Genomic DNA, 17,308 nt, shown 5'->3' with positions numbered 1-17,308 from the left:
TGAAAAGTCAATAAAGACACTTTGAAAAAACAGAAGCTGAACACACTCTGTTGTTTTAACTGTTTTCTTCTTTTTGATGAACAGAAACACCATGAAGAGCCTTTTCACAGCTCAGTTACTCACCTGAAACACTCTGATGAACAGGTTCAGTTCAACTGTATAACACTGACCTCAGGTCAGTTACACTCACCTGAAGACAGGTGATGTCACACAGGGACCTGACCTCTGACCTCAACATCTGTCAGACACTCTGCTCATCGACTGAGAGACTCAACTTCACAGCACAGGTCATGTGACACAGAGGTCATGTGACACAGAGGGCTCTGCCCTCACAGAGGTCATGTGACGCAGAGGTCATGTGACACAGAGGTCATGTGACTCAGAGGTCATGTGACACAGAGGTCATGTGACACAGAGGTCATGTGACTCAGAGGTCATGTGACACAGAGGTCATGTGACACAGAGGTCATGTGACTCAGAGGTCATGTGACACAGAGGTCATGTGACTCAGAGGTCATGTGACGGATCAGACAGCAGCGTGCTGGCATGGAGTCCAGCCCCTGAGCTGAATGTGGAAATGAGGAAGTGTTGCAGCTGAAGGCGTCTCTCTGCTGCTCAGACTGACAGTCAGTCGTCACCCAGACAACATGAAGTCTCCACCTGTCTCTCTGCTGCTCGGTGAGTCCACACACTTCTACTCTCACTCACTCACTCATCACTCACTCACTCATCACTCAGTCACTCACTCACTCACTCAGTGACTCTGATACAGATTAGCGGCTGACCTCAGGTCTGTTGTCGGTTAAACTCCGTGTTGTAATAGGACTTGTGGTCTTGGTAGAAAGTGTTGTTGCCATGGAGATTCAGCTGTGACACCTGTAGTTTTCTTCAGAGGGTTTCACCAGGTGTTCACAGGTGAACTGAGCTGTGATCTCTGACTGCTTTATTCTGATTGGTCCTTACATGGTGACAGGGTTATTAAAGCTGCTGCTGGAGATCAGCTAACACTCACTGCTAACACTGTTAGCCAGTTGGCATGACCTCTAGCTAACTGCAGGCTCAGCTGGTAGGCTAGTCCAGGGGCTAAGCTAACAGGAAGCAGGTGAGCTCTGATGTCACAGGCAGGTGAGCAGCAGCCTCTCAGGTGAGACATGAACATGGCTCACAGCAGGTAGCTAGTCAAACAGCAGCTAGTCAGTTAAACAGCAGGTAGTCAGTTAAACAGCAGGTAGTTAATTTAGTAGCAGCTAGTTAGTCAAACAGCAGCTAGTCAGATAAACATCAGGTGGTTAGTTAAACAGCGGGTAGTTAATTTAGTAGCAGCTAGTTTGTCAAACAGCAGCTAGTCAGTTAAACATCAGGTAGTTAGTTAAGTAGCAGATAGTTAGTCAAACAGCAGCTAGTCAGATAAACATCAGGTGGTTAGTTAAACAGCGGGTAGTTAATTTAGTAGCAGCTAGTTTGTCAAACAGCAGCTAGTCAGTTAAACATCAGGTAGTTAGTTAACAGCGGGTAGCTAGTTAAGTAGCAAGTAGTTATTTAAGTAGGTAGTTGGTCAAACAGCAAGTAGTCAAACAGCAAGTAGTTAAACAGCGGATAGCTAGTTAAGTAGCAGGTAGTTAGTTAAAGAATAGCTAGTTAGTCAACCAGCAGGTAGTTAAACAGCGGGTAGTTAGTCAAAGTGCACGTAGTTAGCTAAACAACAGGTACTTAAACAGCAGGTAGTTAGTCAAAGTGCAGGTAGTTAGTTAAACAGCAGGTAGTTAGTTAAGTAGTAGGTAGTTAGTTAAACAGCACGTAGTTAGTCAAGCAGCAGGTAGTTAAACAGCAGGTAGTTAGTCAAACAGCAGGTAGTCAATCAAACAGAATATAGTTAGCTAAACAGCAGGTAGTTAGTGAAACAGTGGGTCGCTAAACAGCGGGTAGTTAGTCAAAGTGCAGGTAGTTAGCTAAACAACAGGTACTTAAACAGCAGGTAGTTACTCATAGTGCAGGTAGTTAGTTAAACAGAGGGTAGTTAGTTAAGTAGCGGGTAGTTAGTCAAACAGCAGATAGTTAGTTAAACAGCGGACAGTTACTTAAGTAGCAAGTAGTTAAACAGCAGGTAGTTAGTCAAAGTGCAGGTAGTTAGTTAAACGGCAGGTAGTTAATTAAACAGCAGGTAGTTAGTCAAACAGCAGGTAGTTAAACAGCGGATAGTTAATTAAACAGCAGGTAGTTAGTCAAACAGCAGGTAGTTAAACAGCGGATAGTTACTTAAGTAGCAGGTAGTTAGTCAAACAGCAGGTAGTTAAACAGCAGATAGTTACTTAAGTAGCAGGTAGTTAGTCAAACAGCAGGTAGTCAAACAGCAGGTAGTTAGTTAAATGACAGGTAGTTCGTTAAGTAGCAGTTAGTTAGTTAAACAGCAGGTAGTTTGTTAAGTAGCAGTTAGTTAGTTAGTTAGTTAAACAGCAGGTAGTTAGTTAAACAGCAGGTAGCTAGTCAAACAGCAGGTAGTTAGTTAAACAGCAGTTACTTAAACAGCGGATAGTTACTTAAGTAGCAGGTAGTTAGTCAAACAGCAGGTAGTTAGTCAAACAGCAGGTAGTTAGTTAAACGACAGTTAGTTCGTTAAGTAGCAGTTAGTTAGTTAAACAGCAGGTAGTTTGTTAACTAGCAGTTAGTTAGTTAGTTAAACCGCAGGTAGTTAGTTAAACAGCAGGTAGCTAGTCAAACAGCAGGTAGTTAGTTAAACAGCAGGTAGTTAGTCAAACAAACAGCAGGTAGCTAGTCAAACAGCAGGTAGTTAGTTAAACAGCAGTTACTTAAACAGTAGGTAATTAGTTAAACGGCAGGTAGTTAATCAGCAGGTAGTTAGTTAAACCGCAGGTAGTTAGTTAAACAGCAGGTAGTCAGTTCAACAGCAGATAGTCAGTTAAACAATGGATAGTTAGTTAAGTAGCAGGCAGTCAAAAGGAGGTAGTAGGGAGATGAACCGGGGACTAAAGGTCAGGGACCGGATTCACCAAGCATTTCATTATTATTATTAGCCACAGTCTGTTGTAGCTGTACATCCAGCTGGAATATGATCCTTTCAAACAGCTGATCAGGTCACTCTCCATTCAGATCCATGACTGGGGTGTAGATCCTGGACACTGTACAACAACGTCTACAGCTGCACAGGCATCAATACAACCTGTGTGTTGATGCTGTGATTCTGTTTCCTGTTTACAAATATAATCATTTCTCCAGGTGTTCCTGATCACAGCAGGTAGAGCGACCATGAAGCTGCTGTATTTCTCTGTAGCTGTTGAACATCTTAAACAAGTCGTATGAACTGTCCTGTGATGTCAGAGACATTCATTGTTTGGAGCATAGATCGGCTTTTCTCTGTTGCTAGGTAACGCAGTGTTGCCAAACACTTCATCTCCACTGATCAGGTTGTTTCAGTTGGAGATGTTATTACATCTTCGATCATTATTCCCTCTGACTGAGTGGAATCTGTTCAGTGATTCAGATTGTTTAAGGTTTAAAACACTGACGTGGAGTGACGGCAGCTCTTTCAGAGGAGTCCTCTCCACTGCTGCTAACTTCTCTCAGACTGAGGAGCTGCTGGTCGAGTGTCTCTGTGAATACGGGCCCTGGACATCAGGGTCCTGATGATGATGATGATGATGATGATGATGAGCTGTGACCTGTAGAGCAGAAGTGGTGGAGCTGTAGTGAACTGTCCTTCACACAGGAAGTCTCAGCTGCTGCTACAAACAACATGTTGTGATCTTATCTGACTTCTGTCACCTCTGCCGCAGTGTGAACTTCCCTCTGTCGTTCATGAGAATCTCAAACACTTCTCTCTCATCACCGTGTTCTCTTTAATATGGTGCCAACAGAATGACAGAGAGAGGGCTCAATGCATCATGGGAGTCTCCCCCAGAGAGAGACAGAGAGAGAGAGAGGGCTCAATGCATCATGGGAGTCTCCCCCAGAGAGAGACAGAGAGAGGGCTCAATGCATCATGGGAGTCTCCCCCAGAGAGAGACAGAGAGAGAGAGAGGGCTCAATGCATCATGGGAGTCTCCCCCAGAGAGAGACAGAGAGAGGGCTCAATGCATCATGGGAGTCTCCCCCAGAGAGAGACAGAGAGAGGGCTCAATGCATCATGGGAGTCTCCCCCAGAGAGAGACAGAGAGAGGACTCAATGCATCATGGGAGTCTAGAGAGACAGAGAGAGGGCTCAATGCATCATGGGAGTCTCCCCCAGAGAGAGACAGAGAGAGAGAGAGGGCTCAATGCATCATGGGAGTCCACCAGCAGTCTGGGTCTGTAGCAGTATAACTAAGGGATGGTTCAGGACTGGGAGCTGGTTCCACTGCAGAGGAGCCTGACAGCTGAAGCTTCTGCTTTTCAGACACGAGTACAGCTGGGTGTCGTCTGCGTAACGACGGACTTTCATCTGCTGCTCCCTGATTGTTTGTCTAGAGGAAACAGGAGAGTCTTTATCAACATGAACAGACTCAGACTCAAACCAGCCTAGTGTGGTTCCTTTACTGTTCTAGTCTCTGCAGTAAGATCCTGTGATCAATGGTGTCCGATGCAGCAATAAGATCCAGTTGGACCAGTACAGAGACCAGTCCAGTGTCTGAGGCCATGAACAGATCATTAGTGACTTTAACCAGAGCTGGTTCTGGGCTGAACTCTGAGTCCTGACTGAAGAGCTTCAGTCCACCACCACACAGCTGTTAGCAGAACCTTTAAAGGATGTTAGAGATAAAGGGGGGTGGATAAGGTCTGTCACTGGCTGAAACATCTGGATCATCTGTTCTCTTAGAGTTGGAGTTTTATTAGTGAAGAAGCTCATGAAGTCACTGCTGCTGAGGGTTAGAGGAAGCTGTGACAGAGCTGAACACACACCTGGGCTGGTTCTTCTTTTCTCCTGTTCACCTGGACAACAGGAGGTTCTGGCTTCACAGAGGTTAACAGACTCACCTGTCTCACCCCTCACTACAGGTGTGTGTCAGACACAGAGACTGAAGACAGAAACAGATCAGACATCTGCATCAGCTGGTTCATTAAACACTGTCAATGTACTTTGTGTAATAACTGACCTCTGACCTTCAGTGACCTCTGTCCTCTTGTTGCAGGTGTGTGTGTGCTGCTGTCTGGACTGACTGTTTCTGCAGGTGAGAGAGAAAACAGTTACTGACTGTATGTGAATGTCTCCCTCTCTCTCTCTCTCTCTGAGTGAATGGCGGTGTGAGAGGAGCGGTGTGTTGCAGAGAGCGTTTGTGAAAGTTTGTAAGTTTTTCTCAAACTTTTTCAGATTTTTCTTCCACTGTGTGACAGTTGATGAGTTTGTGCTTGTTTTGTCTGTCATCAAAGTTGTGTGAGTTGTGTGTTTGTGGGAGTTTTTGTGTTTTTGTTTGGCGGTTGCTGCCGCGGCCGAGCATGGCGGCGCGAGGCGTCTCCGGGTTGGAGAAGCCGTGAAGCTTTCTCCGGCTGTCGGTGTGTCGGTGGAGGACTGCAGCCTGGCTGTGGGGGCAGTTGTGGGGTACGGCAGTATTAAATCTGCCTCCAGGATGAACAGTGCGGTGGTTATTTTTCTGGACAGTATTGATAAAGTGAAGCAGCTGGTGGAAAGTGGAGTGGTGATTAAAGGAACTCTGACTCCGGTGCTGTCTCTGGTCAGCCCCGCTAAAAAAATCATTATTTCCAACGTGCCTCCGTTTCTGAGGAATGAGATGCTGGAGAAGGAGCTGAGGACACGGACAGTTAGTGTCGCCGATCAGACTGATCCCTCTCGGCTGCAAGTCTCCGCACCTGAAGCACGTCATGTCTTTCAGAAGACAGGTGTTCATGATCCTGAAAAACAATAACGAGGAACTGAATTTAGTTTTTAGGTATCGCATCGAGGATTTTGATTATACTGTTCACGTGACTTCTGACACTTTAAAATGTTTTGGATGTGGAGCGGAGGGACATTTGATCCGCTCGTGTCCCGAGAGAGCGAGTGTCCGTCAGGCTGCTGCGTCTGCAGCAGAGACTCCTGTTGGAGCTGACGGTCCAAACCTCACAGAGACACACGGGGAGACACAGAGACACAGAGAAACAAAGAGACACAGAGACACACACAGACACACAGACACACACAGACACACAGACACACACACAGACACACACAGACACACACACAGACACACACACAGACACACACACAGACACACACACAGACACACACACAGACACACACAGACACACAGACACACACACAGACACACACAGACACACACACAGACACACACACAGACACACACACAGACACACACACAGACACACAGAGACACACACAGACACACACACAGACACACACACAGACACACACACAGACTCACAGACAGACACAGACACACAGACACACAGACACACACACACACATACACACACACACAGACACACACAGAACCCACAGAACTTAAAGAGTGACGAACAGAACCCACAGAATTCATAGAACTGAAGGAGCTTTTGCTGTTTAGAGAAAAAAACTCTCACCCCCACGGGGTGAGTGCAGTGTTCAAAATACTCAAAAGACCTGTGAATGTCCACACCAAAGAATTTAGTTCAAGTTGTTTAGTGAGTCTTTTTAGCAAGCAATGAACAATTACAGAATTCTGGATCAGATGTGACTTTTCCTAACCAATAACAAGTGTTGGTCAGTCCACAGTCTGACAACCTAACTTTCCCTGATCCAGTGTATTTACACAAGTACAAACAAAGAAATGTGCATGGGCGTTTTGTCGTCTTCTGATTGGCTCTGCTGGCTTCCTCCTTCCCGTCTGACTCCGACCTCAAGTGTCACCTAAAGCTCAGCACGCTCAAAGGAAGACAGTTAATGTATATATATAAATTACCACTTATCTACCTCTGTTACCTCCGGCTGCCCCCCTACACATGCCCATAGGGTGATCTTTACCAGTGGTTGTAAATAGTTTCCCTGAGGCAGATGTTTGAACAACTCACCCTTAGCATCTAAATATCCACTAGCAAAAATCATTAAACAGTTTTAACTTTAATAGCCTGGAATACTACAACAGAACCCACAGAACCCACAGGACAGTGACAGTGAGGAGGAGAACATGCAGGTGGAAATGCAGAGTGGTTATTCCTTTGTGAGAGTCAGAACCTTCCTCAAAGAAACGAAGGGGATGAGGGTGAAGGTTGAGGAGTATTTTCCTGACCTGCAGCTCTTCCATGACTCTGTCAGGTTGTTCTTGAAGAACGCAGGGAGAGTCGGGCAGCCGTCTTTCACTGATCCCGAGATCTTTAGACTGAAGAAACTGTTGCTGAAGGTTCCAGCTACAATGGCTAATAATGAATAAGTTTAATGTTCTGTTCTTTTATTTACTTCTTTTGTTTTTGTCACGATGTTGCTTTATATTAAACATGTGTGACTTTAAACTTGGCTCTTTAAATATTAATGGAGCTAGAGAAGATGTTAAAAGAGCCTCTCTGTTCAGTCTGATTAAGATCAAGAAGATCAATGTCATGTTCCTGCAGGAAACTCACAGCACTGCTGATAAAGAATGTGACTGGAAGAGGGAATGGAGTGGGGGGGCTGTACTCAGTCATAAGAGCAGTAACAGTGGGGGAGTTGGTATTCTCTTCTCTAGAGATTTCTTACCTTCTTCCTACACTGTTGAAGAAATCATTCCAGGTCGGCTGCTCAAAGTATGTGCTGACTTTGAGAAAGTGAAGATGGTTTTTATTAATGTGTATGTTCCCAGTGTGGGTTCAGAAAGACTGTTGTTCTTGGACACTTTAAAAGATGTTGTTAGTGACTGTAGCAGTGAAGAGCATCTGTTTCTGGCTGGTGACTTTAACTGCACAGAAAACCCTTCACTGGACAGGAACCATCGGGAACCACACGCTGCTTCTAACAGTCGGCTCATTAAGCTGCTGGAAACTTTTGAACTGTGTGACGTTTGGAGACATTTTCATAAGAATCAGAGACAATACACCTGGACTCACTCCAAAGATAATTTTTTATCTCTGGCCAGACTTGATCGCCTTTATTGTTATGAACATCACATTAATGTATTTAAAGGTTGTTCTATCAGTCCGGTCGGTATATCTGATCATTCCCTGGTACAGTTTTCCATTTTTATAAAAAATGTGAAATGTAAAAGTGTGTACTGGCACTTTAATGTCTCTCTGCTGTCTGACAATGTGTTTAAAAATGTATTCAAGTGTTTCTGGGACAATCACAGACAGACTAAAGCTGAGTACAGTTCCTTGCAGCAGTGGTGGGATGTAGGAAAAGTTCAAATCAAGCAGCTTTGCCTACAGTACACTTTCAATGTCACAAAGGACATGTCCAGATCTATGAGAGCTCTGGAGAGAGAAGTGGTGGAGCTGCAGGATTTAGCAGACTCCACAGGAGAACGAGAACACATTCAAGTTCTCAAAGGCAAAAGATCAGCTCTGTCTGACCTGCTGGGTATTTCTGCACAGGGTGCCCTGGTCCGTTCTCGTTTCCAGAATGTGGTCAAAATGGATGCTCCCTCTCACTTTTTCTTCGGTCTGGAGCGTAAGAATGGTCAGAGGAGGCTGATTCACTCTCTGCGGTCTGACACTGGGCAGCTGCTGCAGGAGTCGGCTCAGATCCGTCAGTATGCTGTTGGTTTTTACCAGGAACTTTACAAGGCGGAGTTCCAGGAAGAACCAGAGGTGGCGCTGTCCTTCTTTGCGGGCCTTCCTAAGGTCTCTGAGGGGGATAATGCAGAGCTGGAGGCGCAGCTCTCTGCTCAGGAGCTGCAGGAGGCCCTGCAGAGCCTGCAGAGCGGGAAGGCTCCCGGGGTAGTCGGTCTTCCTGCAGACTTTTATAAGACTTTCTGGTCCGTCATTGGTGAGGACCTGTTGTTGGTTCTCCAGGACAGTCTGAGAACAGGGAGGTTGCCTCTGAGCTGCAGGAGAGCTGTGCTCACCCTCCTCCCAAAGAAAGGAGACCTGCAGGACATTAAGAACTGGCGTCCTGTGTCTTTACTTTGCACGGACTATAAACTGTTGTCCAAAGTATTGGCAGTTCGCCTGAGGAAAGTGATGGAGCATGTCATTCACTTAGACCAGACATACTGTGTACCCGGCAGGTTGATATCTGACAACATTACTCTGATTCGGGACATTTTGAACCTCTCTGGTTCTTTGGGCTGTGAGCTTGGTCTGATTTCTCTAGATCAAGAAAAGGCTTTTGACCGAGTTGAGCACCAGTACTTGTGGCGGACATTGCAGGCTTTTGGGTTCAGCTCTGGTCTCATAGCCAAGATCCAGGTCTTGTACAATGACATTGAAAGTGTACTTAAGATTAATGGTGGTTTGAGCTGCATTCAGAGTCCAGAGGGGAGTCAGACAGGGCTGCTCTTTGTCAGGCATGTTATATGCACTGGCCATAGAGCCATTTCTGCAGAAATTAAGGTCACGGGTGTCGGGTTTTTCTTTTCCTGGGTGTGAACATTGTTTTAAACTGTCTGCATATGCCGATGATGTTATTGTTTTTATAAAAGACCAAAGTGACATTAATGTTCTGGAGGGCACTGTGAGTGATTTTAATAGACTCTCCTCTGCTAAAATGAAGTGGGGAAAAAGTGAAGCCTTAGCAGTCGGAGAGGGACGGATTAACAGGCTGATTTTACCTGGAGGCCTCGTGTGGAAGAGAGGAGGACTTAAATATCTCGGGGTTTACCTCGGAGATGAAGCCCTCTCTTCCAAAAACTGGGAGAATCTTCTGGAAAGGGTTGAAGGTCGACTTAAAAAATGGCAGTGGATTTTACCAAAACTGTCTTTTAAAGGTCGGATCCTGATTATTAATAACCTTGTGTCCTCTATGTTGTGGCACCGGCTGGCGCTCATGGACCCTCCTGGGAACCTGCTGTCCAGAGTGCAGGCAGTCATGGTGGATTTCTTTTGGGACCGTTTGCACTGGGTCCCACAGAGTGTCCTCTTTCTGCCCAAGGAGGAAGGGGGACAGGGTCTGGTCCACCTGGCGAGCAGAGGGGCTGCTTTCAGGCTCCAGTTCATCCAGAGATTCCTGACTGGACCCGCTGACCTGCTTTGGAGACCTGTAGCTGGAGCCATACTGGAGCGGTGTGGTGGGCTGGGTCCGGCTGAGTCACTGTTTTTAATGGATCTTAATGGATGTAAGTTGGAAAACCTGCCATGTTTTTATAAAGGACTTTTCAGAGTCTGGGGATTGTTCCGTAAGGAGAGACCAAAGGCCGGTGTCTCTTTGTTCTGGCTTCTTAAAGAGCCAGTGGTTCACGGGACTCGTCTCCGGTGTGAAGCTGGGCCGAGCCTGCTTCAGAACCTGTGTGAGGCCCAGATCCTCACGCCGGGCCGTGTGGTGGAGGTGTGTGGCCCACGCCTGGACAACGCCGCAGGTCTGGCCTCACGTTTGGGGATCAGGTCAGTCAGGGTGATCAGTCTCCTCCTGAGAGGCTGGAAACAGCAGCTGACTCCCTCTGAACTGATTCAGCCAGATGTTACTGATCCTCTGCCAGATGTGAACATTGTTCCTGTTTTTACTTGTGATGGTTTGTTGTTGAAGCTGAATGTTGCTGATTATAAACTGAGCAGCATGGTGAGTAAAACAATGTACTACCTACTAGTGAAAGTTTTAAAGCAGAACAAGCTGAAAGGTGGAGTGGACACTCCCTGGAGGACTCACCTGGCCTTGACAGAGGCTCAGACACCTGAGTGGAGCTCTGTACAAACCACCATTAACAAAGAGGGGGGGTGATTTACAGTGGAGGGTTCTGCACGGTGCTGTTGCTGTCATTAATCCAGATGTTGCTGACACCTGTCCCTTCTGTGCACAGAGAGAGACAGTTTTTCATTGTTTTCTGGAGTGTGGTCGACTCTTGTCTCTGTTTCAGTTGTTGTTCCAGATGTTTGATTTGTTTGACGAGTTTTTCTCACAACAGATGTTCATCCTGGGCTTCAGGTACAACAGGAAGGAAAAATCAAATGTAAATTATTGAACTTTTTGTTGGGTCAGGCTAAAATGGCGATTTACCTGAGCAGGAAAAATAAGCTGGAAGACTCGGCAGATGTTGATGCAGCAGTTATTTATAAGTTGATGTTAAAGGCGAGACTGAAAACTGATTTCAGCTTCTTTAAGTTGGTGAATAATGTAGAAGAGTTCAAGAAGACATGGAGCCTCAAACAAGAGCTGTGTTCTGTGGAGAACGATGAGCTGGTTTTTGGTCCCATGTTGAAATGAGTTTCATTTAGTTCATTTATTTTATTTATTTTGGACTTTTTTGTTTTTGTTTATTTATTGAAATTTTGTCATTGAGCAAATAAATGTGGTTTGAAAAATCAAAAAAAAAATCTCTCCCTCTCTCTCTCTCTCTCTCTCTCTCTCTGTCTCTCTCTCTCCCTGTCTCTCTCTCTCTCTCTCTCTCTCTCTCTCTCTCTGTCTCTCTGTCCTCCAGTCTCTCTGAATGTCAGTCCAAACCTTCAGCAGTTCTTCAATGAAGACTCAGTGTCTCTGAGTTGTGGTGAAGATGGACAGACAGGAGGACAGACAGGTGGACAGACAGGAGGACAGACAGGTGGACAGACAGGAGGACAGACAGGTGGACAGACAGGTGGACAGACAGGAGGACAGACAGTTGGACAGACAGGAGGACAGACAGTCAAGAGGACCAGTGGAGGACAGACTGGTGACTGTGGTTCAGGATCTGGGACCTCTGATGGTTCCTCCTGCAGAGTCTCAGATCTCTCCCAGTCAGACTCTGGAGTTTACTGGTGTGAGACCAGTTCAGGAGAGACGAGCCTCCAGGTCAACATCAGTGTGACAGGTGAGTGGTTCAACCTGCAGGTCTGTACATGACTCTGTCTGTTGGTGTAACTCTGTCTGTTGGTGTGACTCTGTCTGTTGTTGTAACTCTGTCTGTTGGTGTAACTCTGTCTGTTGGTGTAACTCTGTCTGTATATGACTCTGTCTGTTGGTGTAACTCTGTCTGTTGGTGTGACTCTGTCTGTTGGTGCGACTCTGTCTGTATATGACTCTGTCTGTTGGTGTGACTCTGTCTGTATATGACTCTGTCTGTTGGTGTAACTCTGTCTGTTGGTGTGACTCTGTCTGTATATGACTCTGTCTGTTGGTGTAACTCTGTCTGTTGGTGTAACTCTGTCTGTTGGTGTGACTCTGTCTGTTGGTGTGACTCTGTCTGTATATGACTCTGTCTGTTGGTGTAACTCTGTCTGTTGGTGTAACTCTGTCTGTTGTGTAACTCTGTCTGTTGGTGTGACTCTGTCTGTATATGACTCTGTCTGTTGGTGTAACTCTGTCTGTTGGTGTGACTCTGTCTGTATATGACTCTGTCTGTATGACTCTGTCTGTTGGTGTGACTCTGTCTGTTGGTGTGACTCTGTCTGTTGGTGTGACTCTGTCTGTATATGACTCTGTCTGTTGGTGTAACTCTGTCTGTTGGTGTAACTCTGTCTGTATATGACTCTGTCTGTTGGTGTAACTCTGTCTGTTGGTGTAACTCTGTCTGTTGGTGTGACTCTGTCTGTATATGACTCTGTCTGTTGGTGTGACTCTGTCTGTATATGACTCTGTCTGTTGGTGTAACTCTGTCTGTTGGTGTGACTCTGTCTGTATATGACTCTGTCTGTTGGTGTAACTCTGTCTGTTGGTGTAACTCTGTCTGTTGGTGTGACTCTGTCTGTATATGACTCTGTCTGTTGGTGTAACTCTGTCTGTTGGTGTAACTCTGTCTGTTGGTGTGACTCTGTCTGTTGGTGTGACTCTGTCTGTATATGACTCTGTCTGTTGGTGTAACTCTGTCTGTTGGTGTAACTCTGTCTGTTGGTGTAACTCTGTCTGTTGGTGTGACTCTGTCTGTATATGACTCTGTCTGTTGGTGTAACTCTGTCTGTTGGTGTAACTCTGTCTGTATATGACTCTGTCTGTTGGTGTAACTCTGTCTGTTGGTGTAACTCTGTCTGTTGGTGTGACTCTGTCTGTATATGACTCTGTCTGTTGGTGTAACTCTGTCTGTTGGTGTAACTCTGTCTGTATATGACTCTGTCTGTTGATCAGGTCATGTGATCCTGGAGATTCCTGCACTTCCTGTGATGACAGGAAGTGATGTCACTCTGCGCTGTAGAGCCAGAGATAAGAACAGACGAGAGGCTTATTTCTTCAGGGATGGTGTCCGCCTTAGATCTGACCCTGATGAAGAATATAAGATCAGTGGAGTCCAACAGTCTCATGAAAGTTTCTACTCGTGTTTGATTGAGGACTTTGGAGAGTCTCCTCGGAGCCGGCTGAGGGTCAGAGGTCAGGACGCTGACATCAATTCCTGTTTATAGACAGTTTAAAGATATGAACTAACCTGATGACCTGATGATAAACTGATCACTGACCTGAACCTGGTTCTACTCCTTCTCCACAGATCCTCCTCCTCTTCCTTCATCTCCTCCTCCTCCTCTTCCTTCATCTCCTCCTCCTCCTCTTCCTTCATCTCCTCCTCCTCCCTCATCATCTCCTAAACCAGATACTTCCTCCCCTCCTCCCTCCCCTTCTCTCTTCACCCCCCCAGTCATAGCAGCCCTGGTTTCTGTGGTTCCCCTGGTTCTCCTGGTTCTCCTGGTTGTGGTTCTCCTGCAGCGTAGGAGGAAGCAGACAGGTATGAAGGTGTCAGACTCTGATATGTAGTCAGTGTGGGACAGTGTGGTTCTTCAGCTCAGCAGCTGGTCAGCTGACCTGTCCAGACAGTGATGTCATCAGGACAGTCCTTCCTGAGCTCTGAGAAATGTACTGACACTGAACACCCTCCTCTCGTCTACAGGAAGTTCTTCATCTGCTCCTGATGACCTCATCTACGCTGATGTCACCATGAGGCAGGCAGCCAATAGGAGGGGTATGTGTGTGGTTTCTATGGTAACGATGTGGTTTTTACGTGATGTCATCAGACCGATGTTTGATGATCAGTGTGTAACATGTTGAGTTCCTGTATATTCTGTAACCCCTTCCTGTTTACTCCTGATACAACCTGAATACATGTGGTGTCATGTGGTAACACTTTAATATAAGGCACACGAATTATCATGGATTCAGTCACATCAGACTTATTGAATTATAATAGGAATATACAATAATCCACATTATCCCATACATATCAATATATATCTATATATATATATATATATATATATATATATATATCATACATCAATTAATGCAAACTAATGTATGATCATGATCTGCGAGTTATTAAGCATATTCATTTCTTCTTCCCTGTAGCCTACAGGTTAATGAACAGACTCAAAAAACAGAGCACCTGAATTCTACTGACATCCAGATACCATAGTGATCATTAACTAGCCATTAGTTTATCATTGTGTTTCTCAATTTCTATTATTACTAATAAGTATGTATTATTATTTTATTATTACATATGTGTATATACATATATACATATATATATATATATATATATATATATATATATATATATTATATATATATATACACATATATATATATATATATATATATATATATATATATATTCAGACAAACATTCTTTTGATGAAGACACTGTCTACTCTGGATTGAGGACACACACTGCAGGTAACCACACACACACACACACACACACACAGACATACACACACACACACACACACACACACAGACATACACACACACACACACACACACACACACACACACACACACTCAGTGAATCTGTTGTGTGTTTCAGCTCAGCCTGATCCAGAGGTTGTGTATTCATCAGTGAGAGCAGGTGAGTCAGTTCCAGTGTGTGTGTGTGTGTGTGTGTGTGTGTGTATTGTTGCTACTACTAACCCAGACTCTTGTAGCCATGAACTAGCTTAACTTACAGCTAACAGCTAGAACATTGACACTTATGATGTGACAATATTTTTCAAGCTCATAAGACTGATCAGTTTTTTCCACACACCCCCAAAGTGGGCTCCAAACAGGGGATTGAATGACCATTTGACTTGATTGGTCAGTGGCGCAATTTTAGTCAGTCAATTTTAGTTTAGTTTAGTTTAGATTTAGTTGTTTCAAAGTGACCTCTAGTTCTTTCTGAGCACCTGAGAAATTGGTACCATGATCAGTTCAGTTGCTCAGCACCGGTACTCTTCGACACAAAAAACGCTGTATGGCCTTGATGCAGGAATCTGTATCTAATGTGGCTGCCACTTCCAAATGAGTGACTCAGTAGGCAAGTAAATATTACTCCCCCATTGCTTCACATGAGCTCGTCTTCTTTTAACCTCCATCGGTCCAAAATAATCAATGCCCACATGAGAGAAGGGTGGCAAATCAGGAGTTATGCGATCATCTGGTAAGTCAGCCATTTTCTGCTCCTCTAACTTGGATTGCAGGCATCTGTTGAATACGCAAGACCCGATGATCTGTCTGGCAGATGATTTAGCAGAAGTGAGCCAGAACGCCTGGCTGAATCTGGAGTATAGAACATGTCCTGGTCAAAAATTACCCCAAGGTTTCTGACTGTAGCGCCTGTAATGCCGTCCAGAGTAGGTATATTATCAGACAGTTTGTCTCTGACGTGTTTAGGGCCAAGTACAAAAACTTCAGTTTGATTTAGCAGTTATTTTTGCAGTGTTATGTGCTTTTCATGTGTCTTTGTTTTTTTAAGCTCTGAATTCAGACAATCATTACTTTATTGCTTCGGTATGTTTTCCCTGTAGTGTGAAATGAATGATCAGTGGTGCTTTTGTTTTGATAGGTTTGTGTATGATCTGAAAAAAGTGTTAGATAAAACTGTTTTGAGCTGATTGTTTGATTTTGAAAGAAGAGTCAGTGTTTACAGTTTTGAGAAAAGCTTAAAAGGTTTCAAGAAATGTGTTTTAGCATTTGTGAAAAACCGTAATGTTCTAGTCAAGTGATAAGATCTCATCATCAAGTTAATCATCAACATGACCAGAGCAGAGGACTCAGTGATGGGTGTCTACTCTGTCTGCTCTCTCTGTCTCACAGGAAGTGATAAGGTCACTTATGGTCAGGTGGTCATCAAAGGTCAGAGGGCTGCTGGAAGGAGGACTGGTAACCATGACAACACTAACACACACACACACACACACACACACACACACCCAGAGGACTCAGTGAATCTGTTGTGTGTTTCAGCTCAGCCTGATCCAGAGGTTGTGTATTCATCAGTGAGAGCAGGTGAGTCAGTTCCAGTGTGTGTGTGTGTGTGTGTGTGTGTGTGTGTGTGTGTGTGTGTAACCAGTTGTTCTGTGTTTTCACAGGAAAGTGAGGACAGAAGACAGTTCACCCCTGCAGCTGTTGTGTTGATCTGTCAGTGTGTAGTTAGTGTGATGGCTGTCTGAGCCTCCAGCTGTCTGCTGTCAGGTGACTGAGAGAGGAAGACGTCACTCATGTCCACACTGAACACTGCTGAGTTCTCCACCATCTCCTCTCAGAGGTTCTATACTGACACCTTCCATCTCACCAGCCAACGAGTCCTGGATCATGGCCTGCCAGGGACCCAGAGCCAACTACTGCACTCATGTTTATTTTCAATCTCACCTTCAAACATCAAACTGCTTTTTAACTCTTGAATTAAAACTATCTCCATCTGCTATAAACTGCTCTGTCCAGGACAACAGAGTCCAACTGCTCCACCTGATGGTCTCTACAGTCCTCACTAACACCAGGACAGTGGAGCACATCACACCGCTCCTTAAATCACTGCTTAAATGCTATTTTAATGTCATCTTAATGTTATATTTTAATGTATTTCCATGCATTTGCAAAGCACTTTGAATTGCCCTGTATCTGAATGGTGCTGTACAAATAAACTTGCCTTGCTAACAGACCACTTGGTGGCTCCTCACCAGCAGATGAAATGACACCAGATTTTGTACAGACATTACTGGTCCTAAGAGGATGAGCACTTCTGTGAGTAACATGTCTCAACAACAGTGGATGGATTACCAGGACATTTAGTGTTTTGCAGTTGTTTGGTCATAAACCATCAGTCTCAGCTGCGTGTATTTGTTCTTTTAATAGGTAATTGTTCAACAATTAAAACATTTTTAGGACAAGAGTTCATCAGTCATTGTGTTTTTTTCCAACATGTGCAGTCAGGTTTAATGATGTTGTAAATGAATGGTGAACAGGCTCCTTCATTAAAGTTTGATTTTGAAAGTTCAGGCTCTACATCCTGTAAAGATGTTTTTAATCAAAGGATCTTCAACAGTTTCCAGTTCACTCCAGAGTCCACTCAGTTCCCCAGGCTGGTGCTCATGATCTCATACT

At 44.8% G+C, this 17,308-nt stretch overlaps 1 protein-coding gene across 4 annotated transcripts; it reads left to right on the top strand.

The window, feature by feature from the left end:
- The first annotated feature begins 598 nt into the window (after positions 1-598).
- LOC130164301 (serine-repeat antigen protein 5-like) lies at positions 599-17,203 on the top strand. 4 transcript variants are annotated; one of them, XM_056368954.1, is made up of 12 exons: positions 599-678; positions 5,124-5,162; positions 11,466-11,585; positions 11,670-11,834; positions 13,085-13,324; positions 13,440-13,673; positions 13,836-13,907; positions 14,564-14,620; positions 14,754-14,795; positions 16,022-16,087; positions 16,172-16,213; positions 16,297-17,203. In XM_056368954.1, the coding sequence occupies exons 1-12, from the start codon at positions 648-650 to the stop codon at positions 16,302-16,304; spliced, it is 1,116 nt and encodes a 371-aa protein (XP_056224929.1). In that variant the 5' UTR covers positions 599-647; the 3' UTR covers positions 16,305-17,203. The 4 variants fall into 4 exon arrangements, with proteins under 4 accessions (XP_056224929.1, XP_056224930.1, XP_056224927.1 ...); XM_056368955.1 differs by having other exon boundaries at positions 11,466-11,834; positions 13,542-13,673; XM_056368952.1 differs by having other exon boundaries at positions 11,466-11,834.
- The last annotated feature ends 105 nt before the right edge of the window (positions 17,204-17,308 follow it).

This window comes from Seriola aureovittata, chromosome 23, assembly GCF_021018895.1.
Source record: "Seriola aureovittata isolate HTS-2021-v1 ecotype China chromosome 23, ASM2101889v1, whole genome shotgun sequence".
Lineage (NCBI taxonomy): Eukaryota > Metazoa > Chordata > Actinopteri > Carangiformes > Carangidae > Seriola > Seriola aureovittata.
The sequence above is the reverse complement of the archived record's forward strand: the minus strand, read 5'-3'. Positions and strand labels throughout refer to the sequence as shown.